General features: G+C 46.5%; 1 protein-coding gene across 4 annotated transcripts in view; it reads left to right on the plus strand.

Annotated features, from left to right (window-relative positions):
* Positions 1-22145, plus strand: part of LOC118396257 (voltage-dependent calcium channel subunit alpha-2/delta-1-like) — a 130944-nt gene that overhangs the window by 79620 nt on the left and 29179 nt on the right. For 2 of the 4 annotated variants that reach the window (XM_052465842.1, XM_052465843.1), the window contains exons 20-27: positions 3915-3971; positions 4521-4592; positions 4748-4809; positions 5170-5246; positions 16138-16198; positions 16426-16520; positions 17029-17110; positions 21495-21557. In XM_052465842.1, the coding sequence (XP_052321802.1) occupies positions 3915-3971; positions 4521-4592; positions 4748-4809; positions 5170-5246; positions 16138-16198; positions 16426-16520; positions 17029-17110; positions 21495-21557 (569 nt within the window). Of the gene's footprint in view, positions 1-3899; positions 3972-4520; positions 4593-4747; positions 4810-5169; positions 5247-16137; positions 16199-16425; positions 16521-17028; positions 17111-21494; positions 21558-22145 lie in introns of all 4 variants that reach the window. The other 2 variants (XM_052465844.1, XM_052465845.1) reach the window with 1 other exon arrangement.

The following is a 22145-nucleotide window of genomic DNA, read 5'->3' on the forward strand; positions in this document are numbered from 1 at the left end:
GAGGGAGGGAGGGAGGGAGGGAGGGAGGGAGGGAGGGAGGAGGGAGGGAGGGGAGGGAGGGAGGGAGGGAGGGGGTCCTAGAGGGAGGGAGGGAGGGAGGGAGGGAGGGAGGGAGGGAGGGAGGGAGGGAGGGAGGGAGGGAGGGAGGGAGGGAGGGAGGGAGGGAGGGAGAAGTGTAGGTCCTACAGGGAGGGAGGGAGGGAGGGAGGGAGTTAGGGAGGGGAGGGAGGGAGGGAGGAGTGTAGGTCCTAGAGGGAGGGAGGGAGGGAGGGAGGGAGGGAGGGAGGGAGGGAGGGAGGGAGGGAGGGAGGGAGGGAGAGTGTAGGTCCTAGAGGGAGGGAGGGAGGGAGGGAGGGAGGGAGGGAGGGAGGGGGAGGGAGGGAGGGAGGGAGGGAGGGAGGGAGGGAGGGAGGGAGGGAGGGAGGGAGGGAGGGAGAGAGGGAGGGAGGGAGAAGTGTAGGTCCTACAGGGAGGGAGGGAGGGAGGGAGGGAGGGAGGGAGGGAGGGAGGGAGGGAGGGAGGGAGGGAGGGAGGGAGGGAGGGGGGAGGGAGGGAGTGTAGGTCCTACAGGGAGGGAGGGAGGGAGGGAGGGAGGGAGGGAGGGAGGGAGGGAGGGAGGGAGGGAGGGAGGGAGGGGGAGGGAGGGAGGGAGGGAGAAGTGTAGGTCCTAGAGGGAGGGAGGGAGGGAGAAGTGTAGGTCCTACAGGGAGGGGGGAGGGAGGGAGGGAGGGAGGGAGGGAGGGAGGGAGGGAGGGAGGGAGGGAGGGAGGGAGGGAGGGAGGGAGAAGTGTAGGTCCTACAGGGAGGGAGGGGGGAGGGAGGGAGGGAGGGAGGGAGGGAGGGAGGGAGGGAGGGAGGGAGGGAGGGAGGGAGGGAGAGGGAGGAGGGGTCCTAGGGAGGGAGGGAGGGAGGGAGGGAGGGAGAAGTATAGGTGGGAGGAGAAGTATAGGTCCTAGAGGGAGGGAGGGAGGGAGGGAGGGAGGGAGGGAGGGAGGGAGGGAGGGAGGGAGGGAGGGAGGGAGGGAGGGAGGGAGGGAGGGAGGGAGGGGGAGGGAGAAGTGTAGGTCCTAGGGAGGGAGGGAGGGAGGGAGGGAGGGAGGGAGGGAGGGAGGGAGGGAGGGGGAGGAGAAGTGTAGGTCCTAGAGGGAGGGGGAGGGAGGGAGGGAGGGAGGGAGGGAGGGAGGGAGGGAGGGAGAAGTGAGGGAGGGAGGGAGGGAGGGAGAAGTGTAGGTCCTAGGGAGGGAGGGAGGGAGGGAGGGAGGGAGGGAGGGAGGGAGGGAGGGAGGGAGGGAGGGAGGAGTGTAGGTCCTAGAGGGAGGGAGGGAGGGAGGGAGAAGTGTAGGTCCTAGAGGGAGGGAGGGAGGGTGTAGGTCCTACAGGGAGGGAGGGAGGGAGGGAGGGAGGGAGGGAGGGAGGGAGGGAGGGAGGGAGGGAGGGAGGGAGGGAGGGAGAAGTGTAGGTCCTAGAGGGAGGGAGGGAGGGAGGGAGGGAGAAGTGTAGGTCCTAGAGGGAGGGAGGGAGGGAGGGAGGGAGGGAGGGAGGGAGGGAGAAGTGTAGGTCCTAGAGGGAGGGAGGGAGAAGTGTAGGTCCTAGAGGGAGGGAGGGAGGGAGGGAGGGAGGGAGGGAGGGAGGGAGGGAGGGAGGGAGGGAGAAGTGTAGGTCCTAGAGGGAGGGAGGGAGGGAGGGAGAAGTGTAGGTCCTAGAGGGAGGGAGGGAGAAGTGTAGGTCCTACAGGGAGGGAGGGAGGGAGGGAGGGAGGGAGGGAGGGGAGGGAGGGAGGGAGGGAGGGAGGGAGGGAGAAGTGTAGGTCCTAGAGGGAGGGAGGGAGGGAGGGAGGGAGGGAGGGAGGGAGGGAGGGAGAAGTGTTGGTCCTAGAGGGAGGGAGGGAGGGAGGGAGGGAGGGGGGAGAGGGAGGGAGGGAGGGAGGGAGGGAGGGAGGGAGGGAGGGGAGAGGGAGGGAGGGAGGGGGAGGGAGGGAGGGAGGGAGGCTGAACTAACACATGATGACATGAACAGGTTACAGCAGGTCCCTTCCTAGTACTGCTACTGGTTTGTGTTTCTCACTGGGACTTGATGGATCAATTCATGAAACTGTATGAGTCCATCTGTGCACTATTGTCATGAATTCCTATTTATATTCAAATCATACACTTGCTTTGTAAATCATGTCCATAATCCCTCTGGTACATCACTGTAAAGCATTCCAGTGAAAGGGCATGGTCAATCTTACTGTGTATGATCTGTTTGCGTGTGCATGTGTGATCAGAGAAACAGAGGGGTGTGTGAATATGGAGGGTGACCTTGGAACACATTCTCTCTTTTCTCTCTGTTCTTGTGTTTCAGTAGGTGTGTGATTTGTGGTTGAATAGAAAACCCATTTCATATTCATCACACAAATCCCTCGCTACATTTGGAGTTGGATTTTGATCTCTCTCACCCACCCATTCACTTTCTTTCTTTCTTTCTTTCTTTCTTTCTTTTCTTTCTTTCTTTCTTTCTTTCTCTGTATATTATAAGTTTCATCCTCTCTCCTTAATTTGACTTTTAATTTAATGTGCTTATATGTTCTGTATCATCTTATGGCCTCTAACAATTATTATTATTATTATTTTTTTCATGCTGAGATCCTCTTCATCATCCTCCTTTTTCTCCAATGTTCCGTCTTTCTTTTCTCTCTTCATCCAATGTAAGGATCATTTAATCATCATCATCATCACAGTGTGTTTATGTAGCTTTTGCAGAAACTAAATCCATATGAACCTTCTAAAACGTGTACACAGTCTAAAGGTAGAGCAGCGTTGCTAGGAGACAGAGTATCAGGTTCCATCCATTTACTGGTGCTTTAACAAAGTAGTTCTGGATTACTGCTGCTACTTTATAACATTAGAAAGTCTCTGATACGCACTGAGGGTTTAACTACTGACATTAACACAGTCTACAGTTAGTCTGTATCAAACACAAACACAAACACACACACACACACACACGCACGCACGCACGCACGCACGCACGCACGCACACACACACACACACACACACACACACACACACACACACACACACACACACACACACACACACACACACACACACACTGACTCAAGCAGGCACCCACTCAACACACACACGGACTCAACCATCACGCATGCATGCAACACACATGCACACACACACACACACAAGCTGGAGTATTCCGGGTCAGTTGGTTCTCAGCTGTATAAACTAGGCTCTTTGTCTGAATGTACAGTATATACTGTAGAACACGATAACAGGATAGGGTAAGGAGCAGAGTTTTACTCTATGGCCTGACGCCATGCTAAGAACCCCTGACTGAAACATTACACAGTCTACTGGGTTTCCCATCTGGCGGCGCTGATTTTATTTGGCCTCCCATGTTTTCTGAGCAAGTTTTCAGTTTTTACATTTTCATTGTTGGATATTAAAGACTGTAAATACACCAGGAAATGAGCTCCAAGTAATTTTTATTAAAGAAATCTGTTTCCATGTATTCCCACGCAAAATAGAGAGACGTGATCATATACAAATGTAAGCAATGTCTGAAATGTATATGTTTTAGTCAAATATATCTGTTTGGGCTTCTACTGGTCTACTGCGTTTCATTACAACTCACTGTAGCAACTCAACATGCTTCAGGGGGACCGATATCAAACAAGTCATGCTATTGAATATACAAGAATGAGAGTGTGTGTGTGTGTGTGTGTGTGTGTGTGTGTGTGTGTGTGTGTGTGTGTGTGTGTGTGTGTGTGTGTGTGTGTGTGTGTGTGTGTGTGTGTGTGTGTGTGTGTGTGTGTGTGTGTGTGTGTGTGTGTGTGTGTGTGTGTGTGTGTGTGTGTTTCGTGGTAACTCATCCACCTGACTAAACACTCACATCTCCTCAGAATCCTAAATTCCAGGAACCTGTCACTCTGGACTTCCTCGATGCTGAACTGGAGAACGACATCAAAGTCCAGGTAAACACACACACACACACACACAGGTGTTAGTTGTGTCCAGTCTCCAGTCAATTGAGTGTGATTCATACAGTGACTGGCTGTAAATGAGAGGACATGTTTACAGATGCAGTGGATACCCCACTCTGTCTGTCGCTCCCTCTCCTTTCATCCTGCTTCTATCATATACATAGACACTCCAAGAGGGAGGTTCAGCACATAGATGTGCTACCGATCTCCTTGTTGTTATTCCTCTCTTTCTCTCGCTGGTGTACAGATGTGCACTGTGTTTTTGAGAGAGAACGGTATTGAGATCAGACCCTGTAACCGTTCACACATTTGACACGGGTACAGTTGAAGAAGATATCTTTTTATATTTATTTTATCTTTCACACACACAAAACCATGCATGCATTATCTCTCTCTCTCGCTCTGTCTCTCTGTGTGTGTGTGTGTGTGTGTGTGTGTGTGTGTGTGTGTGTGTGTGTGTGTGTGTGTGTGTGTGTGTGTGTGTGTGTGTGTGTGTGTGTGTGTGTGTGTGTGTGTGTGTGTGTGTGTGTGTGTGTGTAGATCAGGAGAATGATGATAGATGGGAACCCAGGGGAAGAGACCATAGAGACTCTAGTTAAAACTCAGGATGAGGTGAGATCAGCACCAATGTAAGACACATAATAGTACTAATTCTCACTTATACATCTCCTAGTGACATCAGTGCATGACTTAGGTTGAAGTAAGTTACGTGTTGTTTACGATTTAGAATTATGACTGTTTTAACACCTCTGTGTGTTCGCTGACAGAGATACATCGACAGAGGAGTAAGGACGTACACCTGGGCTCAGGTCAACGGAACAGACTACAGGTAGGCAGGAGGACTGAAAGATGTTGACCCAGTCCAGAAACAATCTTTAACCCCTTGCCATATCTCCTGGTCTGGCCAGTAGGGGGCACTACAAACGTGTAGTGATCTGAAAGGATTAGATAGATTGCTGTTACGTGACAAACATCTCTACTTCATGAATATGATCAGGTCTGGCCAGTAGGGGGCACTCTCTGTCCCTCTCCATCACAGTAAAACCCCTTTTTCAACTACTGAAATGTGTTTAAATGCAGATGTTCAGTGTTCTGTCACCTTGTCGATGGTACATGTTTTTCCAAGCATCAGTGTGTCAACAGAGAAAGGACAGGGTCCTATATAATGACAAGACCTTTATTTCCGCAGCTTGGCCCTGGTCCTGCCTACCTACAGTGAACACTACATACAGGCCAAACTGGGAGACACCATCAGACAGGCCATGGGTGAGAACACACACACCCAGGCATGCAGCCACAAAAGAAACACACCACAGCAACTTTGCTCTCTCAAATCAGTGAGTTTTGCCAAAGTTCGTCCTTTGTAGTATGGCCCCATGGTCCAATCGGCTGACGTCTCTCTCTCTCTCCCTTCACCCTACTCACCCTCTCCATCACCCTCTCCCAGATCACATACTTCCTATCTCTTCTTCCCTCCCTCCCTCCATCAGCTTTGATGCACTCCACCCCGCCCTCCTTGTTCTTTCTCTTTCTGTTTTCCATCTCTTGTTCCCCTGTTCCCTTTCTTTGAATCTGAGGGCAGAGGAGGCATGTTACCTTACACAGCCTGCCTGTCTGCACCTCTTTCTCTACCCAGATCTGGTTTATAACTACTCATCGAGGCTTTATCACATGGTTCCTGTACTGTACCTCTGATGTACAAGATAAATCCACCTCTACAAACTATCCAACTCTCTTGACTTTAATGTTCCCCTCCTGTCCTCCCTCTATCTGCCCCTTCATTGGATCCGTACAGCTCCATGGGGCAAGTAGTCTATTTCCTGGTGTATAACTCACTGTTCCTTATCTGTCGTCCAGTCTCTGCATGATCATGTATCTGCGTTTGCATGATGAAGTATATTAATTCTACACAGTGACAGAGCGAAACAAAAGGAGGTGAAACGAGATGGAAGGAAAGAAGGGAAAAGGAATGACAAATCTGTATTGACAGAGAGTAAACGAGAGAACAGCTGAGGTCCATGTGATTCCTACCCTTCCCAGTCCGTACATGAGATGTCCTAAAATCTGCCTGTCATGTTTTACATGCTATTGAAATTCTTTGATTATGCACCAGATAGTCATGAACCTTCTCATACTGAACCATCAGTAAACGGTTCCACAGACTGCTGGCATGACTGTATCAATTTAATGACGTTTTTCTCGTGATGTCTTCTTTTAAGGGATTGATTGATGGACATTGATGTCTTTATGAGTGTAGGAACTCTATTGGAAAGAACATAGTGAAATCCAAAGCCAAAGCCTGTCACATGGAATAATAGGAGAGACAGATACTGTGCTGGAGTAACTGAAGATGTTCTGTGAACGTAATGTACTGTATTGCATGGTCTCTGCATGGTAGCACCTCTCTGTTTGGAAAGCGTGGTTGTTTTAGATCAGATTTCCCTTCTTTTTAAGACTTCTTATATTGCTGTAATATGAATTTGATAAGACATCCCAATGGTTCTGTTTTCTCTCTCTCTATCTCCTTCCTTTCCCTCCCTCCCCTATCTCTTTCTCTCCCGCTCCCTCCCTCTCTCTCTATCTCCTTCCTTTCCCTCCCTCCCCTATCTCTTTCTCTCCCAATCTCCTTCCTTTCCCTCCCTCCCCTCTCTCTTTCTCTCCCACTCCCTCCCCTCTCTCTCTCTATCTCCTTCCTTTCCCTCCCTCCCCTCTCTCTTTCTCTCCCACTCCCTCCCCCTCTCTCTCTCTATCTCCTTCCTTTCCCTCCCTCCCCTCTCTCTTTCTCTCCCACTCCCTCCCCCTCTCTCTCTCTATCTCCTTCCTTTCCCTCCCTCCCCTATCTCTTTCTCTCCCGCTCCCTCCCTCTCTCTCTATCTCCTTCCTTTCCCTCCCTCCCCTATCTCTTTCTCTCCCACTCCCTCCCCCTCTCTCTCTCTCTATCTCCTTCCTTTCCCTCCCTCCCCTATCTCTTTCTCTCCCGCTCCCTCCCTCTCTCTCTATCTCCTTCCTTTCCCTCCCTCCCCTCTCTCTTTCTCTCCCACTCCCTCCCCCTCTCTCTCTCTATCTCCTTCCTTTCCCTCCCTCCCCTCTCTCTTTCTCTCCCACTCCCTCCCCCTCTCTCTCTCTATCTCCTTCCTTTCCCTCCCTCCCCTCTCTCTTTCACTCCCGCTCCCTCCCTCTCTCTCTCTCTATCTGGGGTCACTACAGGGCAGAAGGGCAAGTATTCCTCTTCCCCTTGTCTGCTTGTTCCATCACTTCAGTTTCACTCCGCACCTTTTCTACCTGTCTATCCGGCACCTCATATACAGTTGAAGTCGGAAGTACACATTCACTTAGGTTGGAGTCATTAAAACTTGTTTTTTAACCATTCCACAAATTTCTTGTTAACAAACTATAGTTTTGGCAAGTCGGTTAGGACATCTACTTTGTGCATGACACAAGTCATTTTTCCAACTAATGTTTAAAAAAGTGTGTGAGATCAAGGATCTGTAACGTTCGTTGTTAGAATGAGACCAAGGTGTAGCGTGGTAGGCGTACATTTCCCTTTAATAATAAATGTTCCACCAAAAAACAATAAACAACTCAACGAATGTAAAGCTACTAGTGCAAACACATGCAACACAAAAAGACAAGATCCCACAACAGAAAGTGGGAAAAAGGGCTGCCTCAGTATGATCCCCAATCAGAGACAACGATAGACAGCTGCCTCTGATTAGGAACCATACTCGGCCAAAAACAAAGAAATAGACAACATAGAATGGCCACCCCAAATCACACCCTGACCTAACCAAATAGAGAAATAAAACTGCTCTCTAAGGTCAGGGCGTGACAGGATCCTACAAACCTGACTCAGTTACACCAGCTCTGTAAGGAGGAATGGGCCAAAATTCACCCAACTTATTGTGGGAAGCTTGTGGAAAGCCACCCGACACATTTGACCCAAATTAATCCATTTAAATGCAATGCTACCGAATACTAATTCAGTGTATGTAAACTTCTGACTCACTGGGAATGTGATGAAAGAAATAAAAGCTGAAATATATCATTCTCTCTATTATTCTGACATTTCACATTCTTAAAATAAAGTGATGATCCTAACTGGCCTAAGACATGACATTTTTACTGGGATTAAATGTCAGGAATTGTGAAAAACTGAGTTTAAATGTATTTGGCTAAGGTGTATGTAAATATCCGACTTCAACTGTGTGTGTGTGTGTGTGTGTGTGTGTGTGTGTGTGTGTGTGTGTGTGTGTGTGTGTGTGTGTGTGTGTGTGTGTGTGTGTGTGTGTGTGTGTGTGTGTGTGTGTGTGTGTGTGTGAGACACTCACCTGTCAGTGAGTTAATGGACAGCAGTGTTCAAGATAAGGCCTGTCAGTGTTCAATGTTCAAGATAAGGCCTGTCAGTGTTCAAGATAAGGCCTGTCAGTGAGTTAATGGACATCAGTAAGGCCTGTCAGTGAGTTAATGGACATCAGTAAGGCCTGTCAGTGTTCAAGATAAGGCCTGTCAGTGAGTTAATGGACATCAGTAAGGCCTGTCAGTGAGTTAATGGACAGCAGTGTTCTAGATAAGGCCTGTCAGTGAGTTAATGGACATCAGTAAGGCCTGTCAGTGTTCAAGATAAGGCCTGTCAGTGAGTTAATGGACATCAGTAAGGCCTGTCAGTGAGTTAATGGACAGCAGTGTTCAAGATAAGGCCTGTCAGTGTTCAAGATAAGGCCTGTCAGTGAGTTAATGGACATCAGTAAGGCCTGTCAGTGAGTTAATGGACATCAGTAAGGCCTGTCAGTGTTCAAGATAAGGCCTGTCAGTGAGTTAATGGACATCAGTAAGGCCTGTCAGTGAGTTAATGGACAGCAGTGTTCTAGATAAGGCCTGTCAGTGAGTTAATGGACATCAGTAAGGCCTGTCAGTGTTCAAGATAAGGCCTGTCAGTGAGTTCATGGACATCAGTAAGGCCTGTCAGTGAGTTAATGGACAGCAGTGTTCAAGATAAGGCCTGTCAGTGTTCAAGATAAGGCCTGTCAGTGAGTTAATGGACATCAGTAAGGCCTGTCAGTGAGTTAATGGACATCAGTAAGGCCTGTCAGTGTTCAAGATAAGGCCTGTCAGTGAGTTAATGGACATCAGTAAGGCCTGTCAGTGAGTTAATGGACATCAGTAAGGCCTGTCAGTGTTCTAGATAAGGCCTGTCAGTGAGTTAATGGACATCAGTAAGGCCTGTCAGTGTTCAAGATAAGGCCTGTCAGTGAGTTCATGGACAGCAGTGTCCTAGATAAGGCCTGACAGTGAGTTAATGGACATCAGTAAGGCCTGTCAGTGAGTTAATGGACAGCAGTGTTCTAGATAAGGCCTGTCAGTGAGTTAATGGACATCAGTAAGGCCTGTCAGTGAGTTAATGGACAGCAGTGTTCAAGATAAGGCCTGTCAGTGAGTTAATGGACATCAGTAAGGCCTGTCAGTGAGTTAATGGACAGCAGTGTTCAAGATAAGGCCTGTCAGTGAGTTAATGGACAGCAGTGTTCAAGATAAGGCCTGTCAGTGAGTTAATGGACAGCAGTGTTCAAGATAAGGCCTGACAGTGAGTTAATGGACATCAGTAAGGCCTGTCAGTGAGTTAATGGACAGCAGTGTTCAAGATAAGGCCTGTCAGTGAGTTAATGGACATCAGTAAGGCCTGTCAGTGAGTTAACAGTGAGTTAATGGACAGCAGTGTTCTAGATAAGGCCTGTCAGTGAGTTAATGGACATCAGTAAGGCCTGTCAGTGAGTTAATGGACAGCAGTGTTCTAGATAAGGCCTGTCAGTGAGTTAATGGACATCAGTAAGGCCTGTCAGTGTTCAAGATAAGGCCTGTCAGTGAGTTCATGGACAGCAGTGTCCTAGATAATGCCTGACAGTGAGTTAATGGACATCAGTAAGGCCTGTCAGTGAGTTAATGGACAGCAGTGTTCTAGATAAGGCCTGTCAGTGAGTTAATGGACATCAGTAAGGCCTGACAGTGAGTTAATGGACAGCAGTGTTTTAGATAAGGCCTGACAGTGAGTTAATGGACAGCAGTGTTCTAGATAAGGCCTGTCAGTGAGTTAACAGTGAGTTAATGGACAGCAGTGTTCTAGATAAGGCCTGTCAGTGACTTAATGGACATCAGTAAGGCCTGACAGTGAGTTAATGGACAGCAGTGTTTTAGATAAGGCCTGACAGTGAGTTCATGGACAGCAGTGTCCTAGATAAGGCCTGACAGTGAGTTAATGGACATCAGTAAGGCCTGTCAGTGAGTTAATGGACAGCAGTGTTCAAGATAAGGCCTGTCAGTGAGTTAATGGACATCAGTAAGGCCTGTCAGTGAGTTAATGGATAGCAGTGTTCAATATAAGGCCTGTCAGTGAGTTAATGGACATCAGTAAGGCCTGTCGGTGAGTTAATGGACAGCAGTGTTCAAGATAAGGCCTGTCAGTGAGTTAATGGACATTAGTAAGGCCTGTTAGTGAGTTAATGGATAGCAGTGTTCAATATAAGGCCTGTCAGTGAGTTAATGGACATCAGTAAGGCCTGTCAGTGAGTTAATGGATAGCAGTGTTTTAGATAAGGCCTGACAGTGAGTTCATGGACAGCAGTGTTCAAGATAAGGCCTGTCAGTTAGTTAATGGACAGCAGTGTCCTAGATAAGGCCTGACAGTGAGTTAATGGACATCAGTAAGGCCTGTCAGTGAGTTAATGGACAGCAGTGTTCAAGATAAGGCCTGTCAGTGAGTTAATGGACATCAGTAAGGCCTGTCAGTGAGTTAATGGATAGCAGTGTTCAATATAAGGTCTGTCAGTGAGTTAATGGACATCAGTAAGGCCTGTCAGTGAGTTAATGGATAGCAGTGTTTTAGATAAGGCCTGACAGTGAGTTCATGGACAGCAGTGTTCAAGATAAGGCCTGTCAGTGAGTTCATGGACAGCAGTGTTCAAGATAAGGCCTGTCAGTGAGTTAATGGACAGCAGTGTCCTAGATAAGGCCTGACAGTGAGTTAATGGACATCAGTAATGCCTGTCAGTGAGTTAATGGATAGCAGTGTTCAATATAAGGCCTGTCAGTGAGTTAATGGACAGCAGTGTTCAAGATAAGGCCTGTCAGTGAGTTAATGGACATCCGTAAGGCCTGTCAGTGAGTTAATGGATAGCAGTGTTCAATATAAGGCCTGTCAGTGAGTTAATGGACATCAGTAAGGCCTGTCAGTGAGTTAATGGACAGCAGTGTCCTAGATAAGGCCTGACAGTGAGTTAATGGACATCAGTAAGGCCTGTCAGTGAGTTAATGGACAGCAGTGTTCAAGATAAGGCCTGTCAGTGAGTTAATGGACAGCAGTGTTCAAGATAAGGCCTGACAGTGAGTTAATGGACATCAGTAAGGCCTGTCAGTGAGTTAATGGACAGCAGTGTTCAAGATAAGGCCTGTCAGTGAGTTAATGGACATCAGTAAGGCCTGTCAGTGAGTTAATGGATAGCAGTGTTCAATATAAGGCCTGTCAGTGAGTTAATGGACAGCAGTGTTCAAGATAAGGCCTGTCAGTGAGTTAATGGACATCCGTAAGGCCTGTCAGTGAGTTAATGGATAGCAGTGTTCAATATAAGGCCTGTCAGTGAGTTAATGGACATCAGTAAGGCCTGTCAGTGAGTTAATGGACAGCAGTGTCCTAGATAAGGCCTGACAGTGAGTTAATGGACATCAGTAAGGCCTGTCAGTGAGTTAATGGACAGCAGTGTTCAAGATAAGGCCTGTCAGTGAGTTAATGGACAGCAGTGTTCAAGATAAGGCCTGACAGTGAGTTAATGGACATCAGTAAGGCCTGTCAGTGAGTTAATGGACAGCAGTGTTCAAGATAAGGCCTGTCAGTGAGTTAATGGACATCAGTAAGGCCTGTCAGTGAGTTAACAGTGAGTTAATGGACAGCAGTGTTCTAGATAAGGCCTGTCAGTGAGTTAATGGACATCAGTAAGGCCTGTCAGTGAGTTAACAGTGAGTTAATGGACAGCAGTGTTCTAGATAAGGCCTGTCAGTGAGTTAATGGACATCAGTAAGGCCTGTCAGTGAGTTAATGGACAGCAGTGTTCTAGATAAGGCCTGTCAGTGAGTTAATGGACATCAGTAAGGCCTGTCAGTGTTCAAGATAAGGCCTGTCAGTGAGTTCATGGACAGCAGTGTCTAGATAATGCCTGACAGTGAGTTAATGGACATCAGTAAGGCCTGTCAGTGAGTTAATGGACAGCAGTGTTCTAGATAAGGCCTGTCAGTGAGTTAATGGACATCAGTAAGGCCTGACAGTGAGTTAATGGACAGCAGTGTTTTAGATAAGGCCTGACAGTGAGTTAATGGACAGCAGTGTTCTAGATGAGGCCTGTCAGTGAGTTAACAGTGAGTTAATGGACAGCAGTGTTCTAGATAAGGCCTGTCAGTGACTTAATGGACATCAGTAAGGCCTGACAGTGAGTTAATGGACAGCAGTGTTTTAGATAAGGCCTGATAGTGAGTTAATGGACATCAGTAAGGCCTGTCAGTGAGTTAATGGACAGCAGTGTTCAAGATAAGGCCTGTCAGTGAGTTAATGGACATCAGTAAGGCCTGTCAGTGAGTTAATGGATAGCAGTGTTCAATATAAGGCCTGTCAGTGAGTTAATGGACATCAGTAAGGCCTGTCAGTGAGTTAATGGACATCAGTAAGGCCTGTCAGTGAGTTAATGGACAGCAGTGTTCAAGATAAGGTCTGTCAGTGAGTTAATGGACATCAGTAAGGCCTGTCAGTGAGTTAATGGATAGCAGTGTTCAATATAAGGCCTGTCAGTGAGTTAATGGACATCAGTAAGGCCTGTCAGTGAGTTAATGGATAGCAGTGTTTTAGATAAGGCCTGACAGTGAGTTCATGGACAGCAGTGTTCAAGATAAGGCCTGTCAGTGAGTTAATGGACAGCAGTGTCCTAGATAAGGCCTGACAGTGAGTTAATGGACATCAGTAAGGCCTGTCAGTGAGTTAATGGACAGCAGTGTTCAAGATAAGGCCTGTCAGTGAGTTAATGGACATCAGTAAGGCCTGTCAGTGAGTTAATGGATAGCAGTGTTCAATATAAGGTCTGTCAGTGAGTTAATGGACATCAGTAAGGCCTGTCAGTGAGTTAATGGATAGCAGTGTTTTAGATAAGGCCTGACAGTGAGTTCATGGACAGCAGTGTTCAAGATAAGGCCTGTCAGTGAGTTCATGGACAGCAGTGTTCAAGATAAGGCCTGTCAGTGAGTTAATGGACAGCAGTGTCCTAGATAAGGCCTGACAGTGAGTTAATGGACATCAGTAAGGCCTGTCAGTGAGTTAATGGACAGCAGTGTTCAAGATAAGGCCTGTCAGTGAGTTAATGGACATCAGTAAGGCCTGTCAGTGAGTTAATGGATAGCAGTGTTCAATATAAGGCCTGTCAGTGAGTTAATGGACATCAGTAAGGCCTGTCAGTGAGTTAATGGACAGCAGTGTTCAAGATAAGGCCTGTCAGTGAGTTAATGGACATCCGTAAGGCCTGTCAGTGAGTTAATGGATAGCAGTGTTCAATATAAGGCCTGTCAGTGAGTTAATGGACATCAGTAAGGCCTGTCAGTGAGTTAATGGACAGCAGTGTCCTAGATAAGGCCTGACAGTGAGTTAATGGACATCAGTAAGGCCTGTCAGTGAGTTAATGGACAGCAGTGTTCAAGATAAGGCCTGACAGTGAGTTAATGGACATCAGTAAGGCCTGTCAGTGAGTTAATGGACAGCAGTGTTCAAGATAAGGCCTGTCAGTGAGTTAATGGACATCAGTAAGGCCTGTCAGTGAGTTAACAGTGAGTTAATGGACAGCAGTGTTCTAGATAAGGCCTGTCAGTGAGTTAATGGACATCAGTAAGGCCTGTCAGTGAGTTAACAGTGAGTTAATGGACAGCAGTGTTCTAGATAAGGCCTGTCAGTGAGTTAATGGACATCAGTAAGGCCTGTCAGTGAGTTAATGGACAGCAGTGTTCTAGATAAGGCCTGTCAGTGAGTTAATGGACATCAGTAAGGCCTGTCAGTGTTCAAGATAAGGCCTGTCAGTGAGTTCATGGACAGCAGTGTCCTAGATAATGCCTGACAGTGAGTTAATGGACATCAGTAAGGCCTGTCAGTGAGTTAATGGACAGCAGTGTTCTAGATAAGGCCTGTCAGTGAGTTAATGGACATCAGTAAGGCCTGACAGTGAGTTAATGGACAGCAGTGTTTTAGATAAGGCCTGACAGTGAGTTAATGGACAGCAGTGTTCTAGATAAGGCCTGTCAGTGAGTTAACAGTGAGTTAATGGACAGCAGTGTTCTAGATAAGGCCTGTCAGTGACTTAATGGACATCAGTAAGGCCTGACAGTGAGTTAATGGACAGCAGTGTTTTAGATAAGGCCTGATAGTGAGTTAATGGACATCAGTAAGGCCTGTCAGTGAGTTAATGGACAGCAGTGTTCAAGATAAGGCCTGTCAGTGAGTTAATGGACATCAGTAAGGCCTGTCAGTGAGTTAATGGACATCAGTAAGGCCTGTCAGTGAGTTAATGGACAGCAGTGTTCAAGATAAGGCCTGTCAGTGAGTTAATGGACATCAGTAAGGCCTGTCAGTGAGTTAATGGATAGCAGTGTTCAATATAAGGCCTGTCAGTGAGTTAATGGACATCAGTAAGGCCTGTCAGTGAGTTAATGGACATCAGTAAGGCCTGTCAGTGAGTTAATGGACAGCAGTGTTCAAGATAAGGCCTGTCAGTGAGTTAATGGACATCAGTAAGGCCTGTCAGTGAGTTAATGGATAGCAGTGTTCAATATAAGGCCTGTCAGTGAGTTAATGGACATCAGTAAGGCCTGTCAGTGAGTTAATGGATAGCAGTGTTTTAGATAAGGCCTGACAGTGAGTTCATGGACAGCAGTGTTCAAGATAAGGCCTGTCAGTGAGTTAATGGACAGCAGTGTCCTAGATAAGGCCTGACAGTGAGTTAATGGACATCAGTAAGGCCTGTCAGTGAGTTAATGGACAGCAGTGTTCAAGATAAGGCCTGTCAGTGAGTTAATGGACATCAGTAAGGCCTGTCAGTGAGTTAATGGATAGCAGTGTTCAATATAAGGTCTGTCAGTGAGTTAATGGACATCAGTAAGGCCTGTCAGTGAGTTAATGGATAGCAGTGTTTTAGATAAGGCCTGACAGTGAGTTCATGGACAGCAGTGTTCAAGATAAGGCCTGTCAGTGAGTTCATGGACAGCAGTGTTCAATATAAGGCCTGTCAGTGAGTTAATGGACAGCAGTGTCCTAGATAAGGCCTGACAGTGAGTTAATGGACATCAGTAAGGCCTGTCAGTGAGTTAATGGACAGCAGTGTTCAAGATAAGGCCTGTCAGTGAGTTAATGGACATCAGTAAGGCCTGTCAGTGAGTTAATGGATAGCAGTGTTCAATATAAGGCCTGTCAGTGAGTTAATGGACATCAGTAAGGCCTGTCAGTGAGTTAATGGACAGCAGTGTTCAAGATAAGGCCTGTCAGTGAGTTAATGGACATCCGTAAGGCCTGTCAGTGAGTTAATGGATAGCAGTGTTCAATATAAGGCCTGTCAGTGAGTTAATGGACATCAGTAAGGCCTGTCAGTGAGTTAATGGACAGCAGTGTCCTAGATAAGGCCTGACAGTGAGTTAATGGACATCAGTAAGGCCTGTCAGTGAGTTAATGGACAGCAGTGTCCTAGATAAGGCCTGACAGTGAGTTCATGGACAGCAGTGTCCTAGATAAGGCCTGACAGTGAGTTAATGGACAGCAGTGTTTTATATAAGGCCTGACAGTTAGTTCATGGACAGCAGTGTTCTAGATAAGGCCTGTCAGTGAGTTAATGGACCGCAGTGTTTTAGATAAGGCCTGTCAGTGACAGTCAGCAGAGTGTACTGGCCTAACAGCCGTGAAAAGTCGGAGGGGGGAGATGGATGGGAGTTTGTCTCCATAATCATTGTCTCTCTCTCTTTCTGTCATGTCTTGTTTCACTCATTCATCTTTCAGTTCTTTATTTCCATAATGATCAGTCTGGTGTGCTGTATAGGCCATGAATCCTGCTCTACAGAGTGTGTAAGGTTCTAAAGATGCCTCTATTCTCTTCAGCCATGGACACTCTGCGGGTGGAGATGTTTGATGAGTTGGGATACACCTTCATCGCCCCAAGGTGAGTGGCTACAGCCGCACATCTGAATCTCCTCCACCACCTCCATTTTGAACCATTGTTACTCCTGAAGTGTACTCGCTAGGAGTATCTGGTTATTCCACAGTTTATGCTGGGATTGAGGAGCACGATGTAGAATTAGGTAGAAGTTATAGAAGGAGTTTGATGTTGTACGGATGTTGAATTTGAGATGTAATGTATCTAATATACAGCGTCTGCTATTTCTGTAGGGAGTACTGCAAAGGCTTGAAAGACAACGACAACAACACCCAGTTCCTCCTGGACTTCAACCAGTTCATAGACAGGAACACACTGGAAGAGCCATGTAAGTTACCATGGCTGCTTAACACTCGCAGGCGCACATACAACCCACGCATGCACGCACACACATACTCATACATACGCACACACACACACAGTGGTGTTCCATAGCCCTGTGAAGGTCCGAGAGAGGCGTTTGATTAGTCTGGTCTGGCCAGGAATGACATCAACCTTATCTAACGCGGTAGGCATTGGATTAGTGTAGTCTGATATCATCCTGATCGACTGAGCTTCTAGAACCTGATGTTGTCATGCTACTGTGTGACTCAGAACCTCTATAGTGTCAGCATCTAATCAATGTCCTCGGTGTCAGCTTTTTTATTTTATGACTTTATTTTACCTTTATTTAACTAGGCAAGTCAGTTAAGAACAAATTCTTAAGCTAATGGATTGCAATGTCCTCTGTGTTGTCTAAGCAAGCTCAAGCCATCTAAACTCCTATGTGTCGTCCTTGCAGTTTACCAAGGGGTTTACTGTGGAAGATACTTCAGTAACAATGTCTTCCTGTCTAGGTAATGTGACTCTGGTCAGTAGGCTGCTGTTGGACGCTGGGTTGACTGCTGATCTGGTCAAACTGTGGAAGGAGCAGTCATTGTGAGTGCCACACACACGCGCACACACACACACACACACACACACACACACACACACACACACACACACACACACACACACACACACACACACACACACACACGCGCACACACACACGCGCGCGCGCGCACACACACACACACACACGCGCGCACACTCTCTCTCTCTCTCTCACACACACACACACACACTGACCGCCATCAGGGCATCATCTACATGTACACATTGAGTCAGTTACATGAGTCATATAGACAGTTAGTCGACTCCCCATCTTGTTGATGTCTTTTTGGAGAAACACCAGGCAGCTAGTACTGCTATTTGCTAATGTCTGTTGCTATGAGAGTCTTGTCTGTGTTTTACCAGTAAAATATGATCAAAGAAAGACACAGGACCAGCTATGCCAAGACATGGTGTGTTCTGAAGACACCACAGTAATTACCTCAACATGCAGTCATCACGCCATACACACACATGCTCACATAAACAGGAACAATTTACTGAATAAAGAACTCAAAGAATTAGGACATAAAGAGAAGTGACTCTCAGGGAATACAACAATTTATTTTCAAATGTTCTGGACACAGTGATGTGTAGGCCTCTTTGTAGGGCTCTCCAAGACACACACTGTTCAGATGGACTAGTGATTTCTCCTGGGAGAGGAGGTGGGCTTCAAAGACAGTGGAATATTTAGCTCATGCCTCTGTGATTAATCTAGATGGTCCCTGAGCCTCTGTTATAGATGTGGTAAATGAGGCGATGCTTCCATTGACCAGATTGGCAAACATTCAACAAATCTGATTTGAACAAATCCGTTTTAACATATCCGTCATAATTTAGGGTAGGCAACAACATCTCCACCCCGCTGAACCTCAACACTGGGGCCCCACAAGGGTGCGTTCTGAGCCCTCTCCTGTACTCCCTGTTCACCCACGACTGCGTGGCCATGCACACCTCCAACTCAATCATCAAGTTTGCGGACGACACAACAGTGGTAGGCTTGATTACCAACAACGATGAGACGGCTTACAGGGAGGAGGTGAGGGCCCTTGGAGTGTGGTGTCAGGAAAATAACTTCACACTCAACGTCAACAAAACTAAGGAGATGATTGTGGACTTCAGGAAACAGCAGAGGGAACACCCCCCTATCCACATTGATGGAACAGTAGTGGAGAGGGTAGCAAGTTTTAAGTTCCTCGGCATACACATCACAGACAAACAGAATTTGTCCACTCACACAGACAGCATTGTGAAGAAGGCGTAGCAGCGCCTCTTCAACCTCAGGAGGCTTAAGAAATTTGGCTTGTCACCAAAAGCACTCACAAACTTCTACAGATGCACAATCGAGAGCATCCTGGCGGGCTGTATCACCGCCTGGTACGGCAACTGCTCCGCCCACAACCGTAAGGCTCTCCAGAGGGTAGTGAGGTCTGCACAACGCATCACCGGGGGCAAACTACCTGCCCTCCTGGACACCTACACCACCCGGTGTTACAGGAAGGCCATAAAGATCATCAAGGACAACAACCACCCAAGCCACTGCCTGTTCACCCCGCTATCATCCAGAAGGCGAGGTCAGTAGGTGCATCAAAGCTGGGACCGAGAGACTGAAAAACAGCTTCTATCTCAAGGCCATCAGACTGTTAAACAGCCACCACTAACATTGAGTGGCTGCTGCCAACACACTGACTAAACTCCAGCCACTTTAATAATGGGAATTGATGTAAAATATATCACTAGCCACTTTAAACAATGCTACTTAATATAATGTTTACATACCCTACATTATTAATCTCATATGTATACGTATATACTGTACTCTATATCATCTACTGCATCCTTATGTAATACATGTATCACTAGCCACTTTAACTATGCCACTTTGTTTACATACTCATCTCATATGTATATACTGTACTCGATACCATCTACTGTATCTTGCCTATGCTGCTCTGTACCATCACTCATTCATATATCCTTATGTACATATTCTTTATCCCCTTACACTGTGTATAAGACAGTAGTTTTGGAATTGTTAGTTAGATTACTTGTTGGTTATTACTGCATTGTCGGAACTAGAAGCACAAGCATTTCGCTACTCTCGCATTAACATCTGCTAACCATGTGTATGTGACAAATACAATTGTATTTGATTTGATTTACAGTATGTATTGTAACAAACCCACAATGTGGTTACTTAAGTGTTATTTGGATATTTGGCTGTTTTCGCTGCATAACATTTAGAAGTTGTCCCTTTTCAGGTTTAGAAGTGACTGCTAAATGCTAACTCCCGTTAGTATATCTAGCATACAGAAATCAATGGTGGTAGTCAGTCAATTATAACTGTAAATGCAATTGATTGGTTCAGATGACATGAACGTGTTGAGGTTGGCATCCCATACAAGCATCATAGTAATTTTACCTAAATATAGTGTGAAATACACATACAGTGCATTCAGAAAGTATTCAGACTCCTTTCCTTTTTCCACATTTTATTATGTTACAGCCTTATTCTAAAATTGACTAAATTGCAGTTTTTTCCTCATCGATCTACACACAATACCCCAGAATGACAAAATAAAAACTGATTTTCAAATTTTTTGCAAATTTATGAAAAGTATAAAAACTGAAATATCACATTTACAAAGGTATTCAGACCATTTACTCAGCACTATGTTGAAGCACCTTTGGCAGTGATTACAGCCTCGAGTACTCTTGGGTATGTCTTTGCAAGCGTGACACACCTGTATTTGGGGAGTTTCTACCATTCTTCTCTGCAGATCCTCACAAGCTCTGTCAGGTTGGATGGGGAGTGTCGCTGCACAGCTGTTTTCAGGTCTCTCCAGAGATGTTCGATTGGGTTCAAGTACGGGCTCTGGCTGGGCCACTCAAGGACATTCAGAGACTTGTCCCGAAGCCACTCCTGTGTTGTCTTGGCTGTGTGCTTAGGGTTGTTGTCCTGTTGGTAGGTGAACCCTTGTCCCAGTCTGAGGTCCTGAGCACTATGGAGCAGGTTTTCATTAAGGATCTCTCTGTACCTTTCTCTGTTCATCTTTCCCTAGATCCTGACTAGTCTCCCAGTCCCTGCTGCTGAAAAACATCCCCACAGCATGACGCTGCCACCACCATGCTTCACTGTAGGGATGGTGCCATTTTTCCTCCAGGCGTGACGCTTGGCATTCCGGCCAAAGAGTTCAATCTTGGTTTCATCAGATCAGGGAATCTTGTTTCTCATAGTCAAAGACCTTTAGGTGCCTTTTGGCAAACTGAAAGCGGACTGTCGTGTGCCTTTTACTGAGGAGTGGCTTCAGTCTGGCCGCTCTACCTTAAAGACCTGATTAGTGGAGTGCTGCAGAGATGGTTGTCCTTCTGGAAGGTTCTCCAATCTCCACAGAGGAACTCTGGAGCTTTGTCAGAATGCGTTGTCATGGCTGTATGCTTAGGGTCGTTGTCCTGTTGGAAGGTGAACCTTCGCCCCAGTCTGATGTCCTGAGTACTTTGGAGCAGGTTTTCATCAAGGATCCCTCTGTACTTTGCTCCATTCTCCCATCTCCATAGAATAACTCTGGAGCTCGGTCAGAGTGACCATCATGTTCTTGGTCACTTCCCAGACCAAAGCCCTTCTCCCCCGATTGCTCAGTTTAGCTGTGCGGCCAGCTCTATGAAGAGTCTTGGTGGTTCCAAAATTCTTCCATTTCAGAATGATGGAGGCCACTGTGTTCTTGGGGACCTTCAATGCTGCATACATTTTTTGGTACTCTTCCCCAGATCTGTGCCTCGACACAATCCTGTCTCGGAGCTCGACGGACAATTCCTTTGACCTCATGGCTTGGTTTTTGCACTGACATGCACTGTCAACTGTAGAACCTTATATAGACAGGTGTGTGCATTTCCAAATCATGTCCAATCAATTGAATTTAACACATATGGACTCCAATCAAGTTGTAGAAACATCTCAAGGATGGTCAACGGAAGCAGGATGAACCTAAGCTCAATTTTGAGTCTCATAGCAAAGGGTCTGATTACTTATATAAATGTTATATTTCCGTTTTTTTTTTAATAGATTTGCAACATTTTCTAAAACACTGTTTTCACTTTGTCATTATGGGGTATTGTGTGTAGATTGATGAGAAAAAAATTATATAAAATATACAAAATATGGAAAAGGTGAAGGGGTCTGAATACTTTTCGAATGCACTATATTAACAATAGCCTAAATGTAGGCTAATTTTGCTGGGAGGCAATGAGGAGATTCAGGATCTTTCCCCCACGGCCATTTCCCCCACGAGTTTCCATGGCAATTACATTGTATTGGTCGATTTCAATTTACCTCTTTACCTCATCAATTGAACTGTGATTGATACCTGTGTGTTCTTTCTGTTCCCAGGGGTGGGATTCTGGCCAGGTTTGTAGCCACTGATGGAGGGATCACCAGAGTCTATCCCAGAAGGTATGCTCAGATGTCTCCTTCCGAGTTACTTAGATTAGCCCGATCCCAAACTGTAGGTGCTGTGGCCCACTCCTATTGTAAGAAGCCATGACAAGGGATTAATAATACAGGTAGGAGTTGGCTGATGCACAAAGCTATTTTAAAGTGTATATTGGTTTGGCCTGGATATGATACTGTTTTAATTCCCTACCTGCTCTGCTGGATCATTTCACATTTCCTGGAGAGTCGGTTCTCCCAAATCACCTACAGCCCATTAGTCCAGCCTAGAACATAGTTCACATACACTGGTGATGTGCTCCGTACAGATGGACTCTTTCTATTCCTCTCTGTCTATTTCTCTCTGTCTCTCTTTTTGTCTCTCTCTCTCTGTCTCTCTCTCTGTCTCGCTCTGTCTCTCTCTCTCTGTCTCTCTCTGTCTCTCTCTCTCTCTCTCTCTGTCTCTCTCTCTGTCTCTCTCATTGTCTCTCTCTTTCTGTCGCTCTCACTCTGTCTCTCTTTCTGTCTCTCTCATTGTCTCTCTCTTTCTGTCGCTCTCTCTCTCTTTCTGTCTTTGTCTCTCTCTTTGGCTCTTTGTCTCTCTGTCTCTCT

This window comes from Oncorhynchus keta, chromosome 17, assembly GCF_023373465.1.
Source record: "Oncorhynchus keta strain PuntledgeMale-10-30-2019 chromosome 17, Oket_V2, whole genome shotgun sequence".
Lineage (NCBI taxonomy): Eukaryota > Metazoa > Chordata > Actinopteri > Salmoniformes > Salmonidae > Oncorhynchus > Oncorhynchus keta.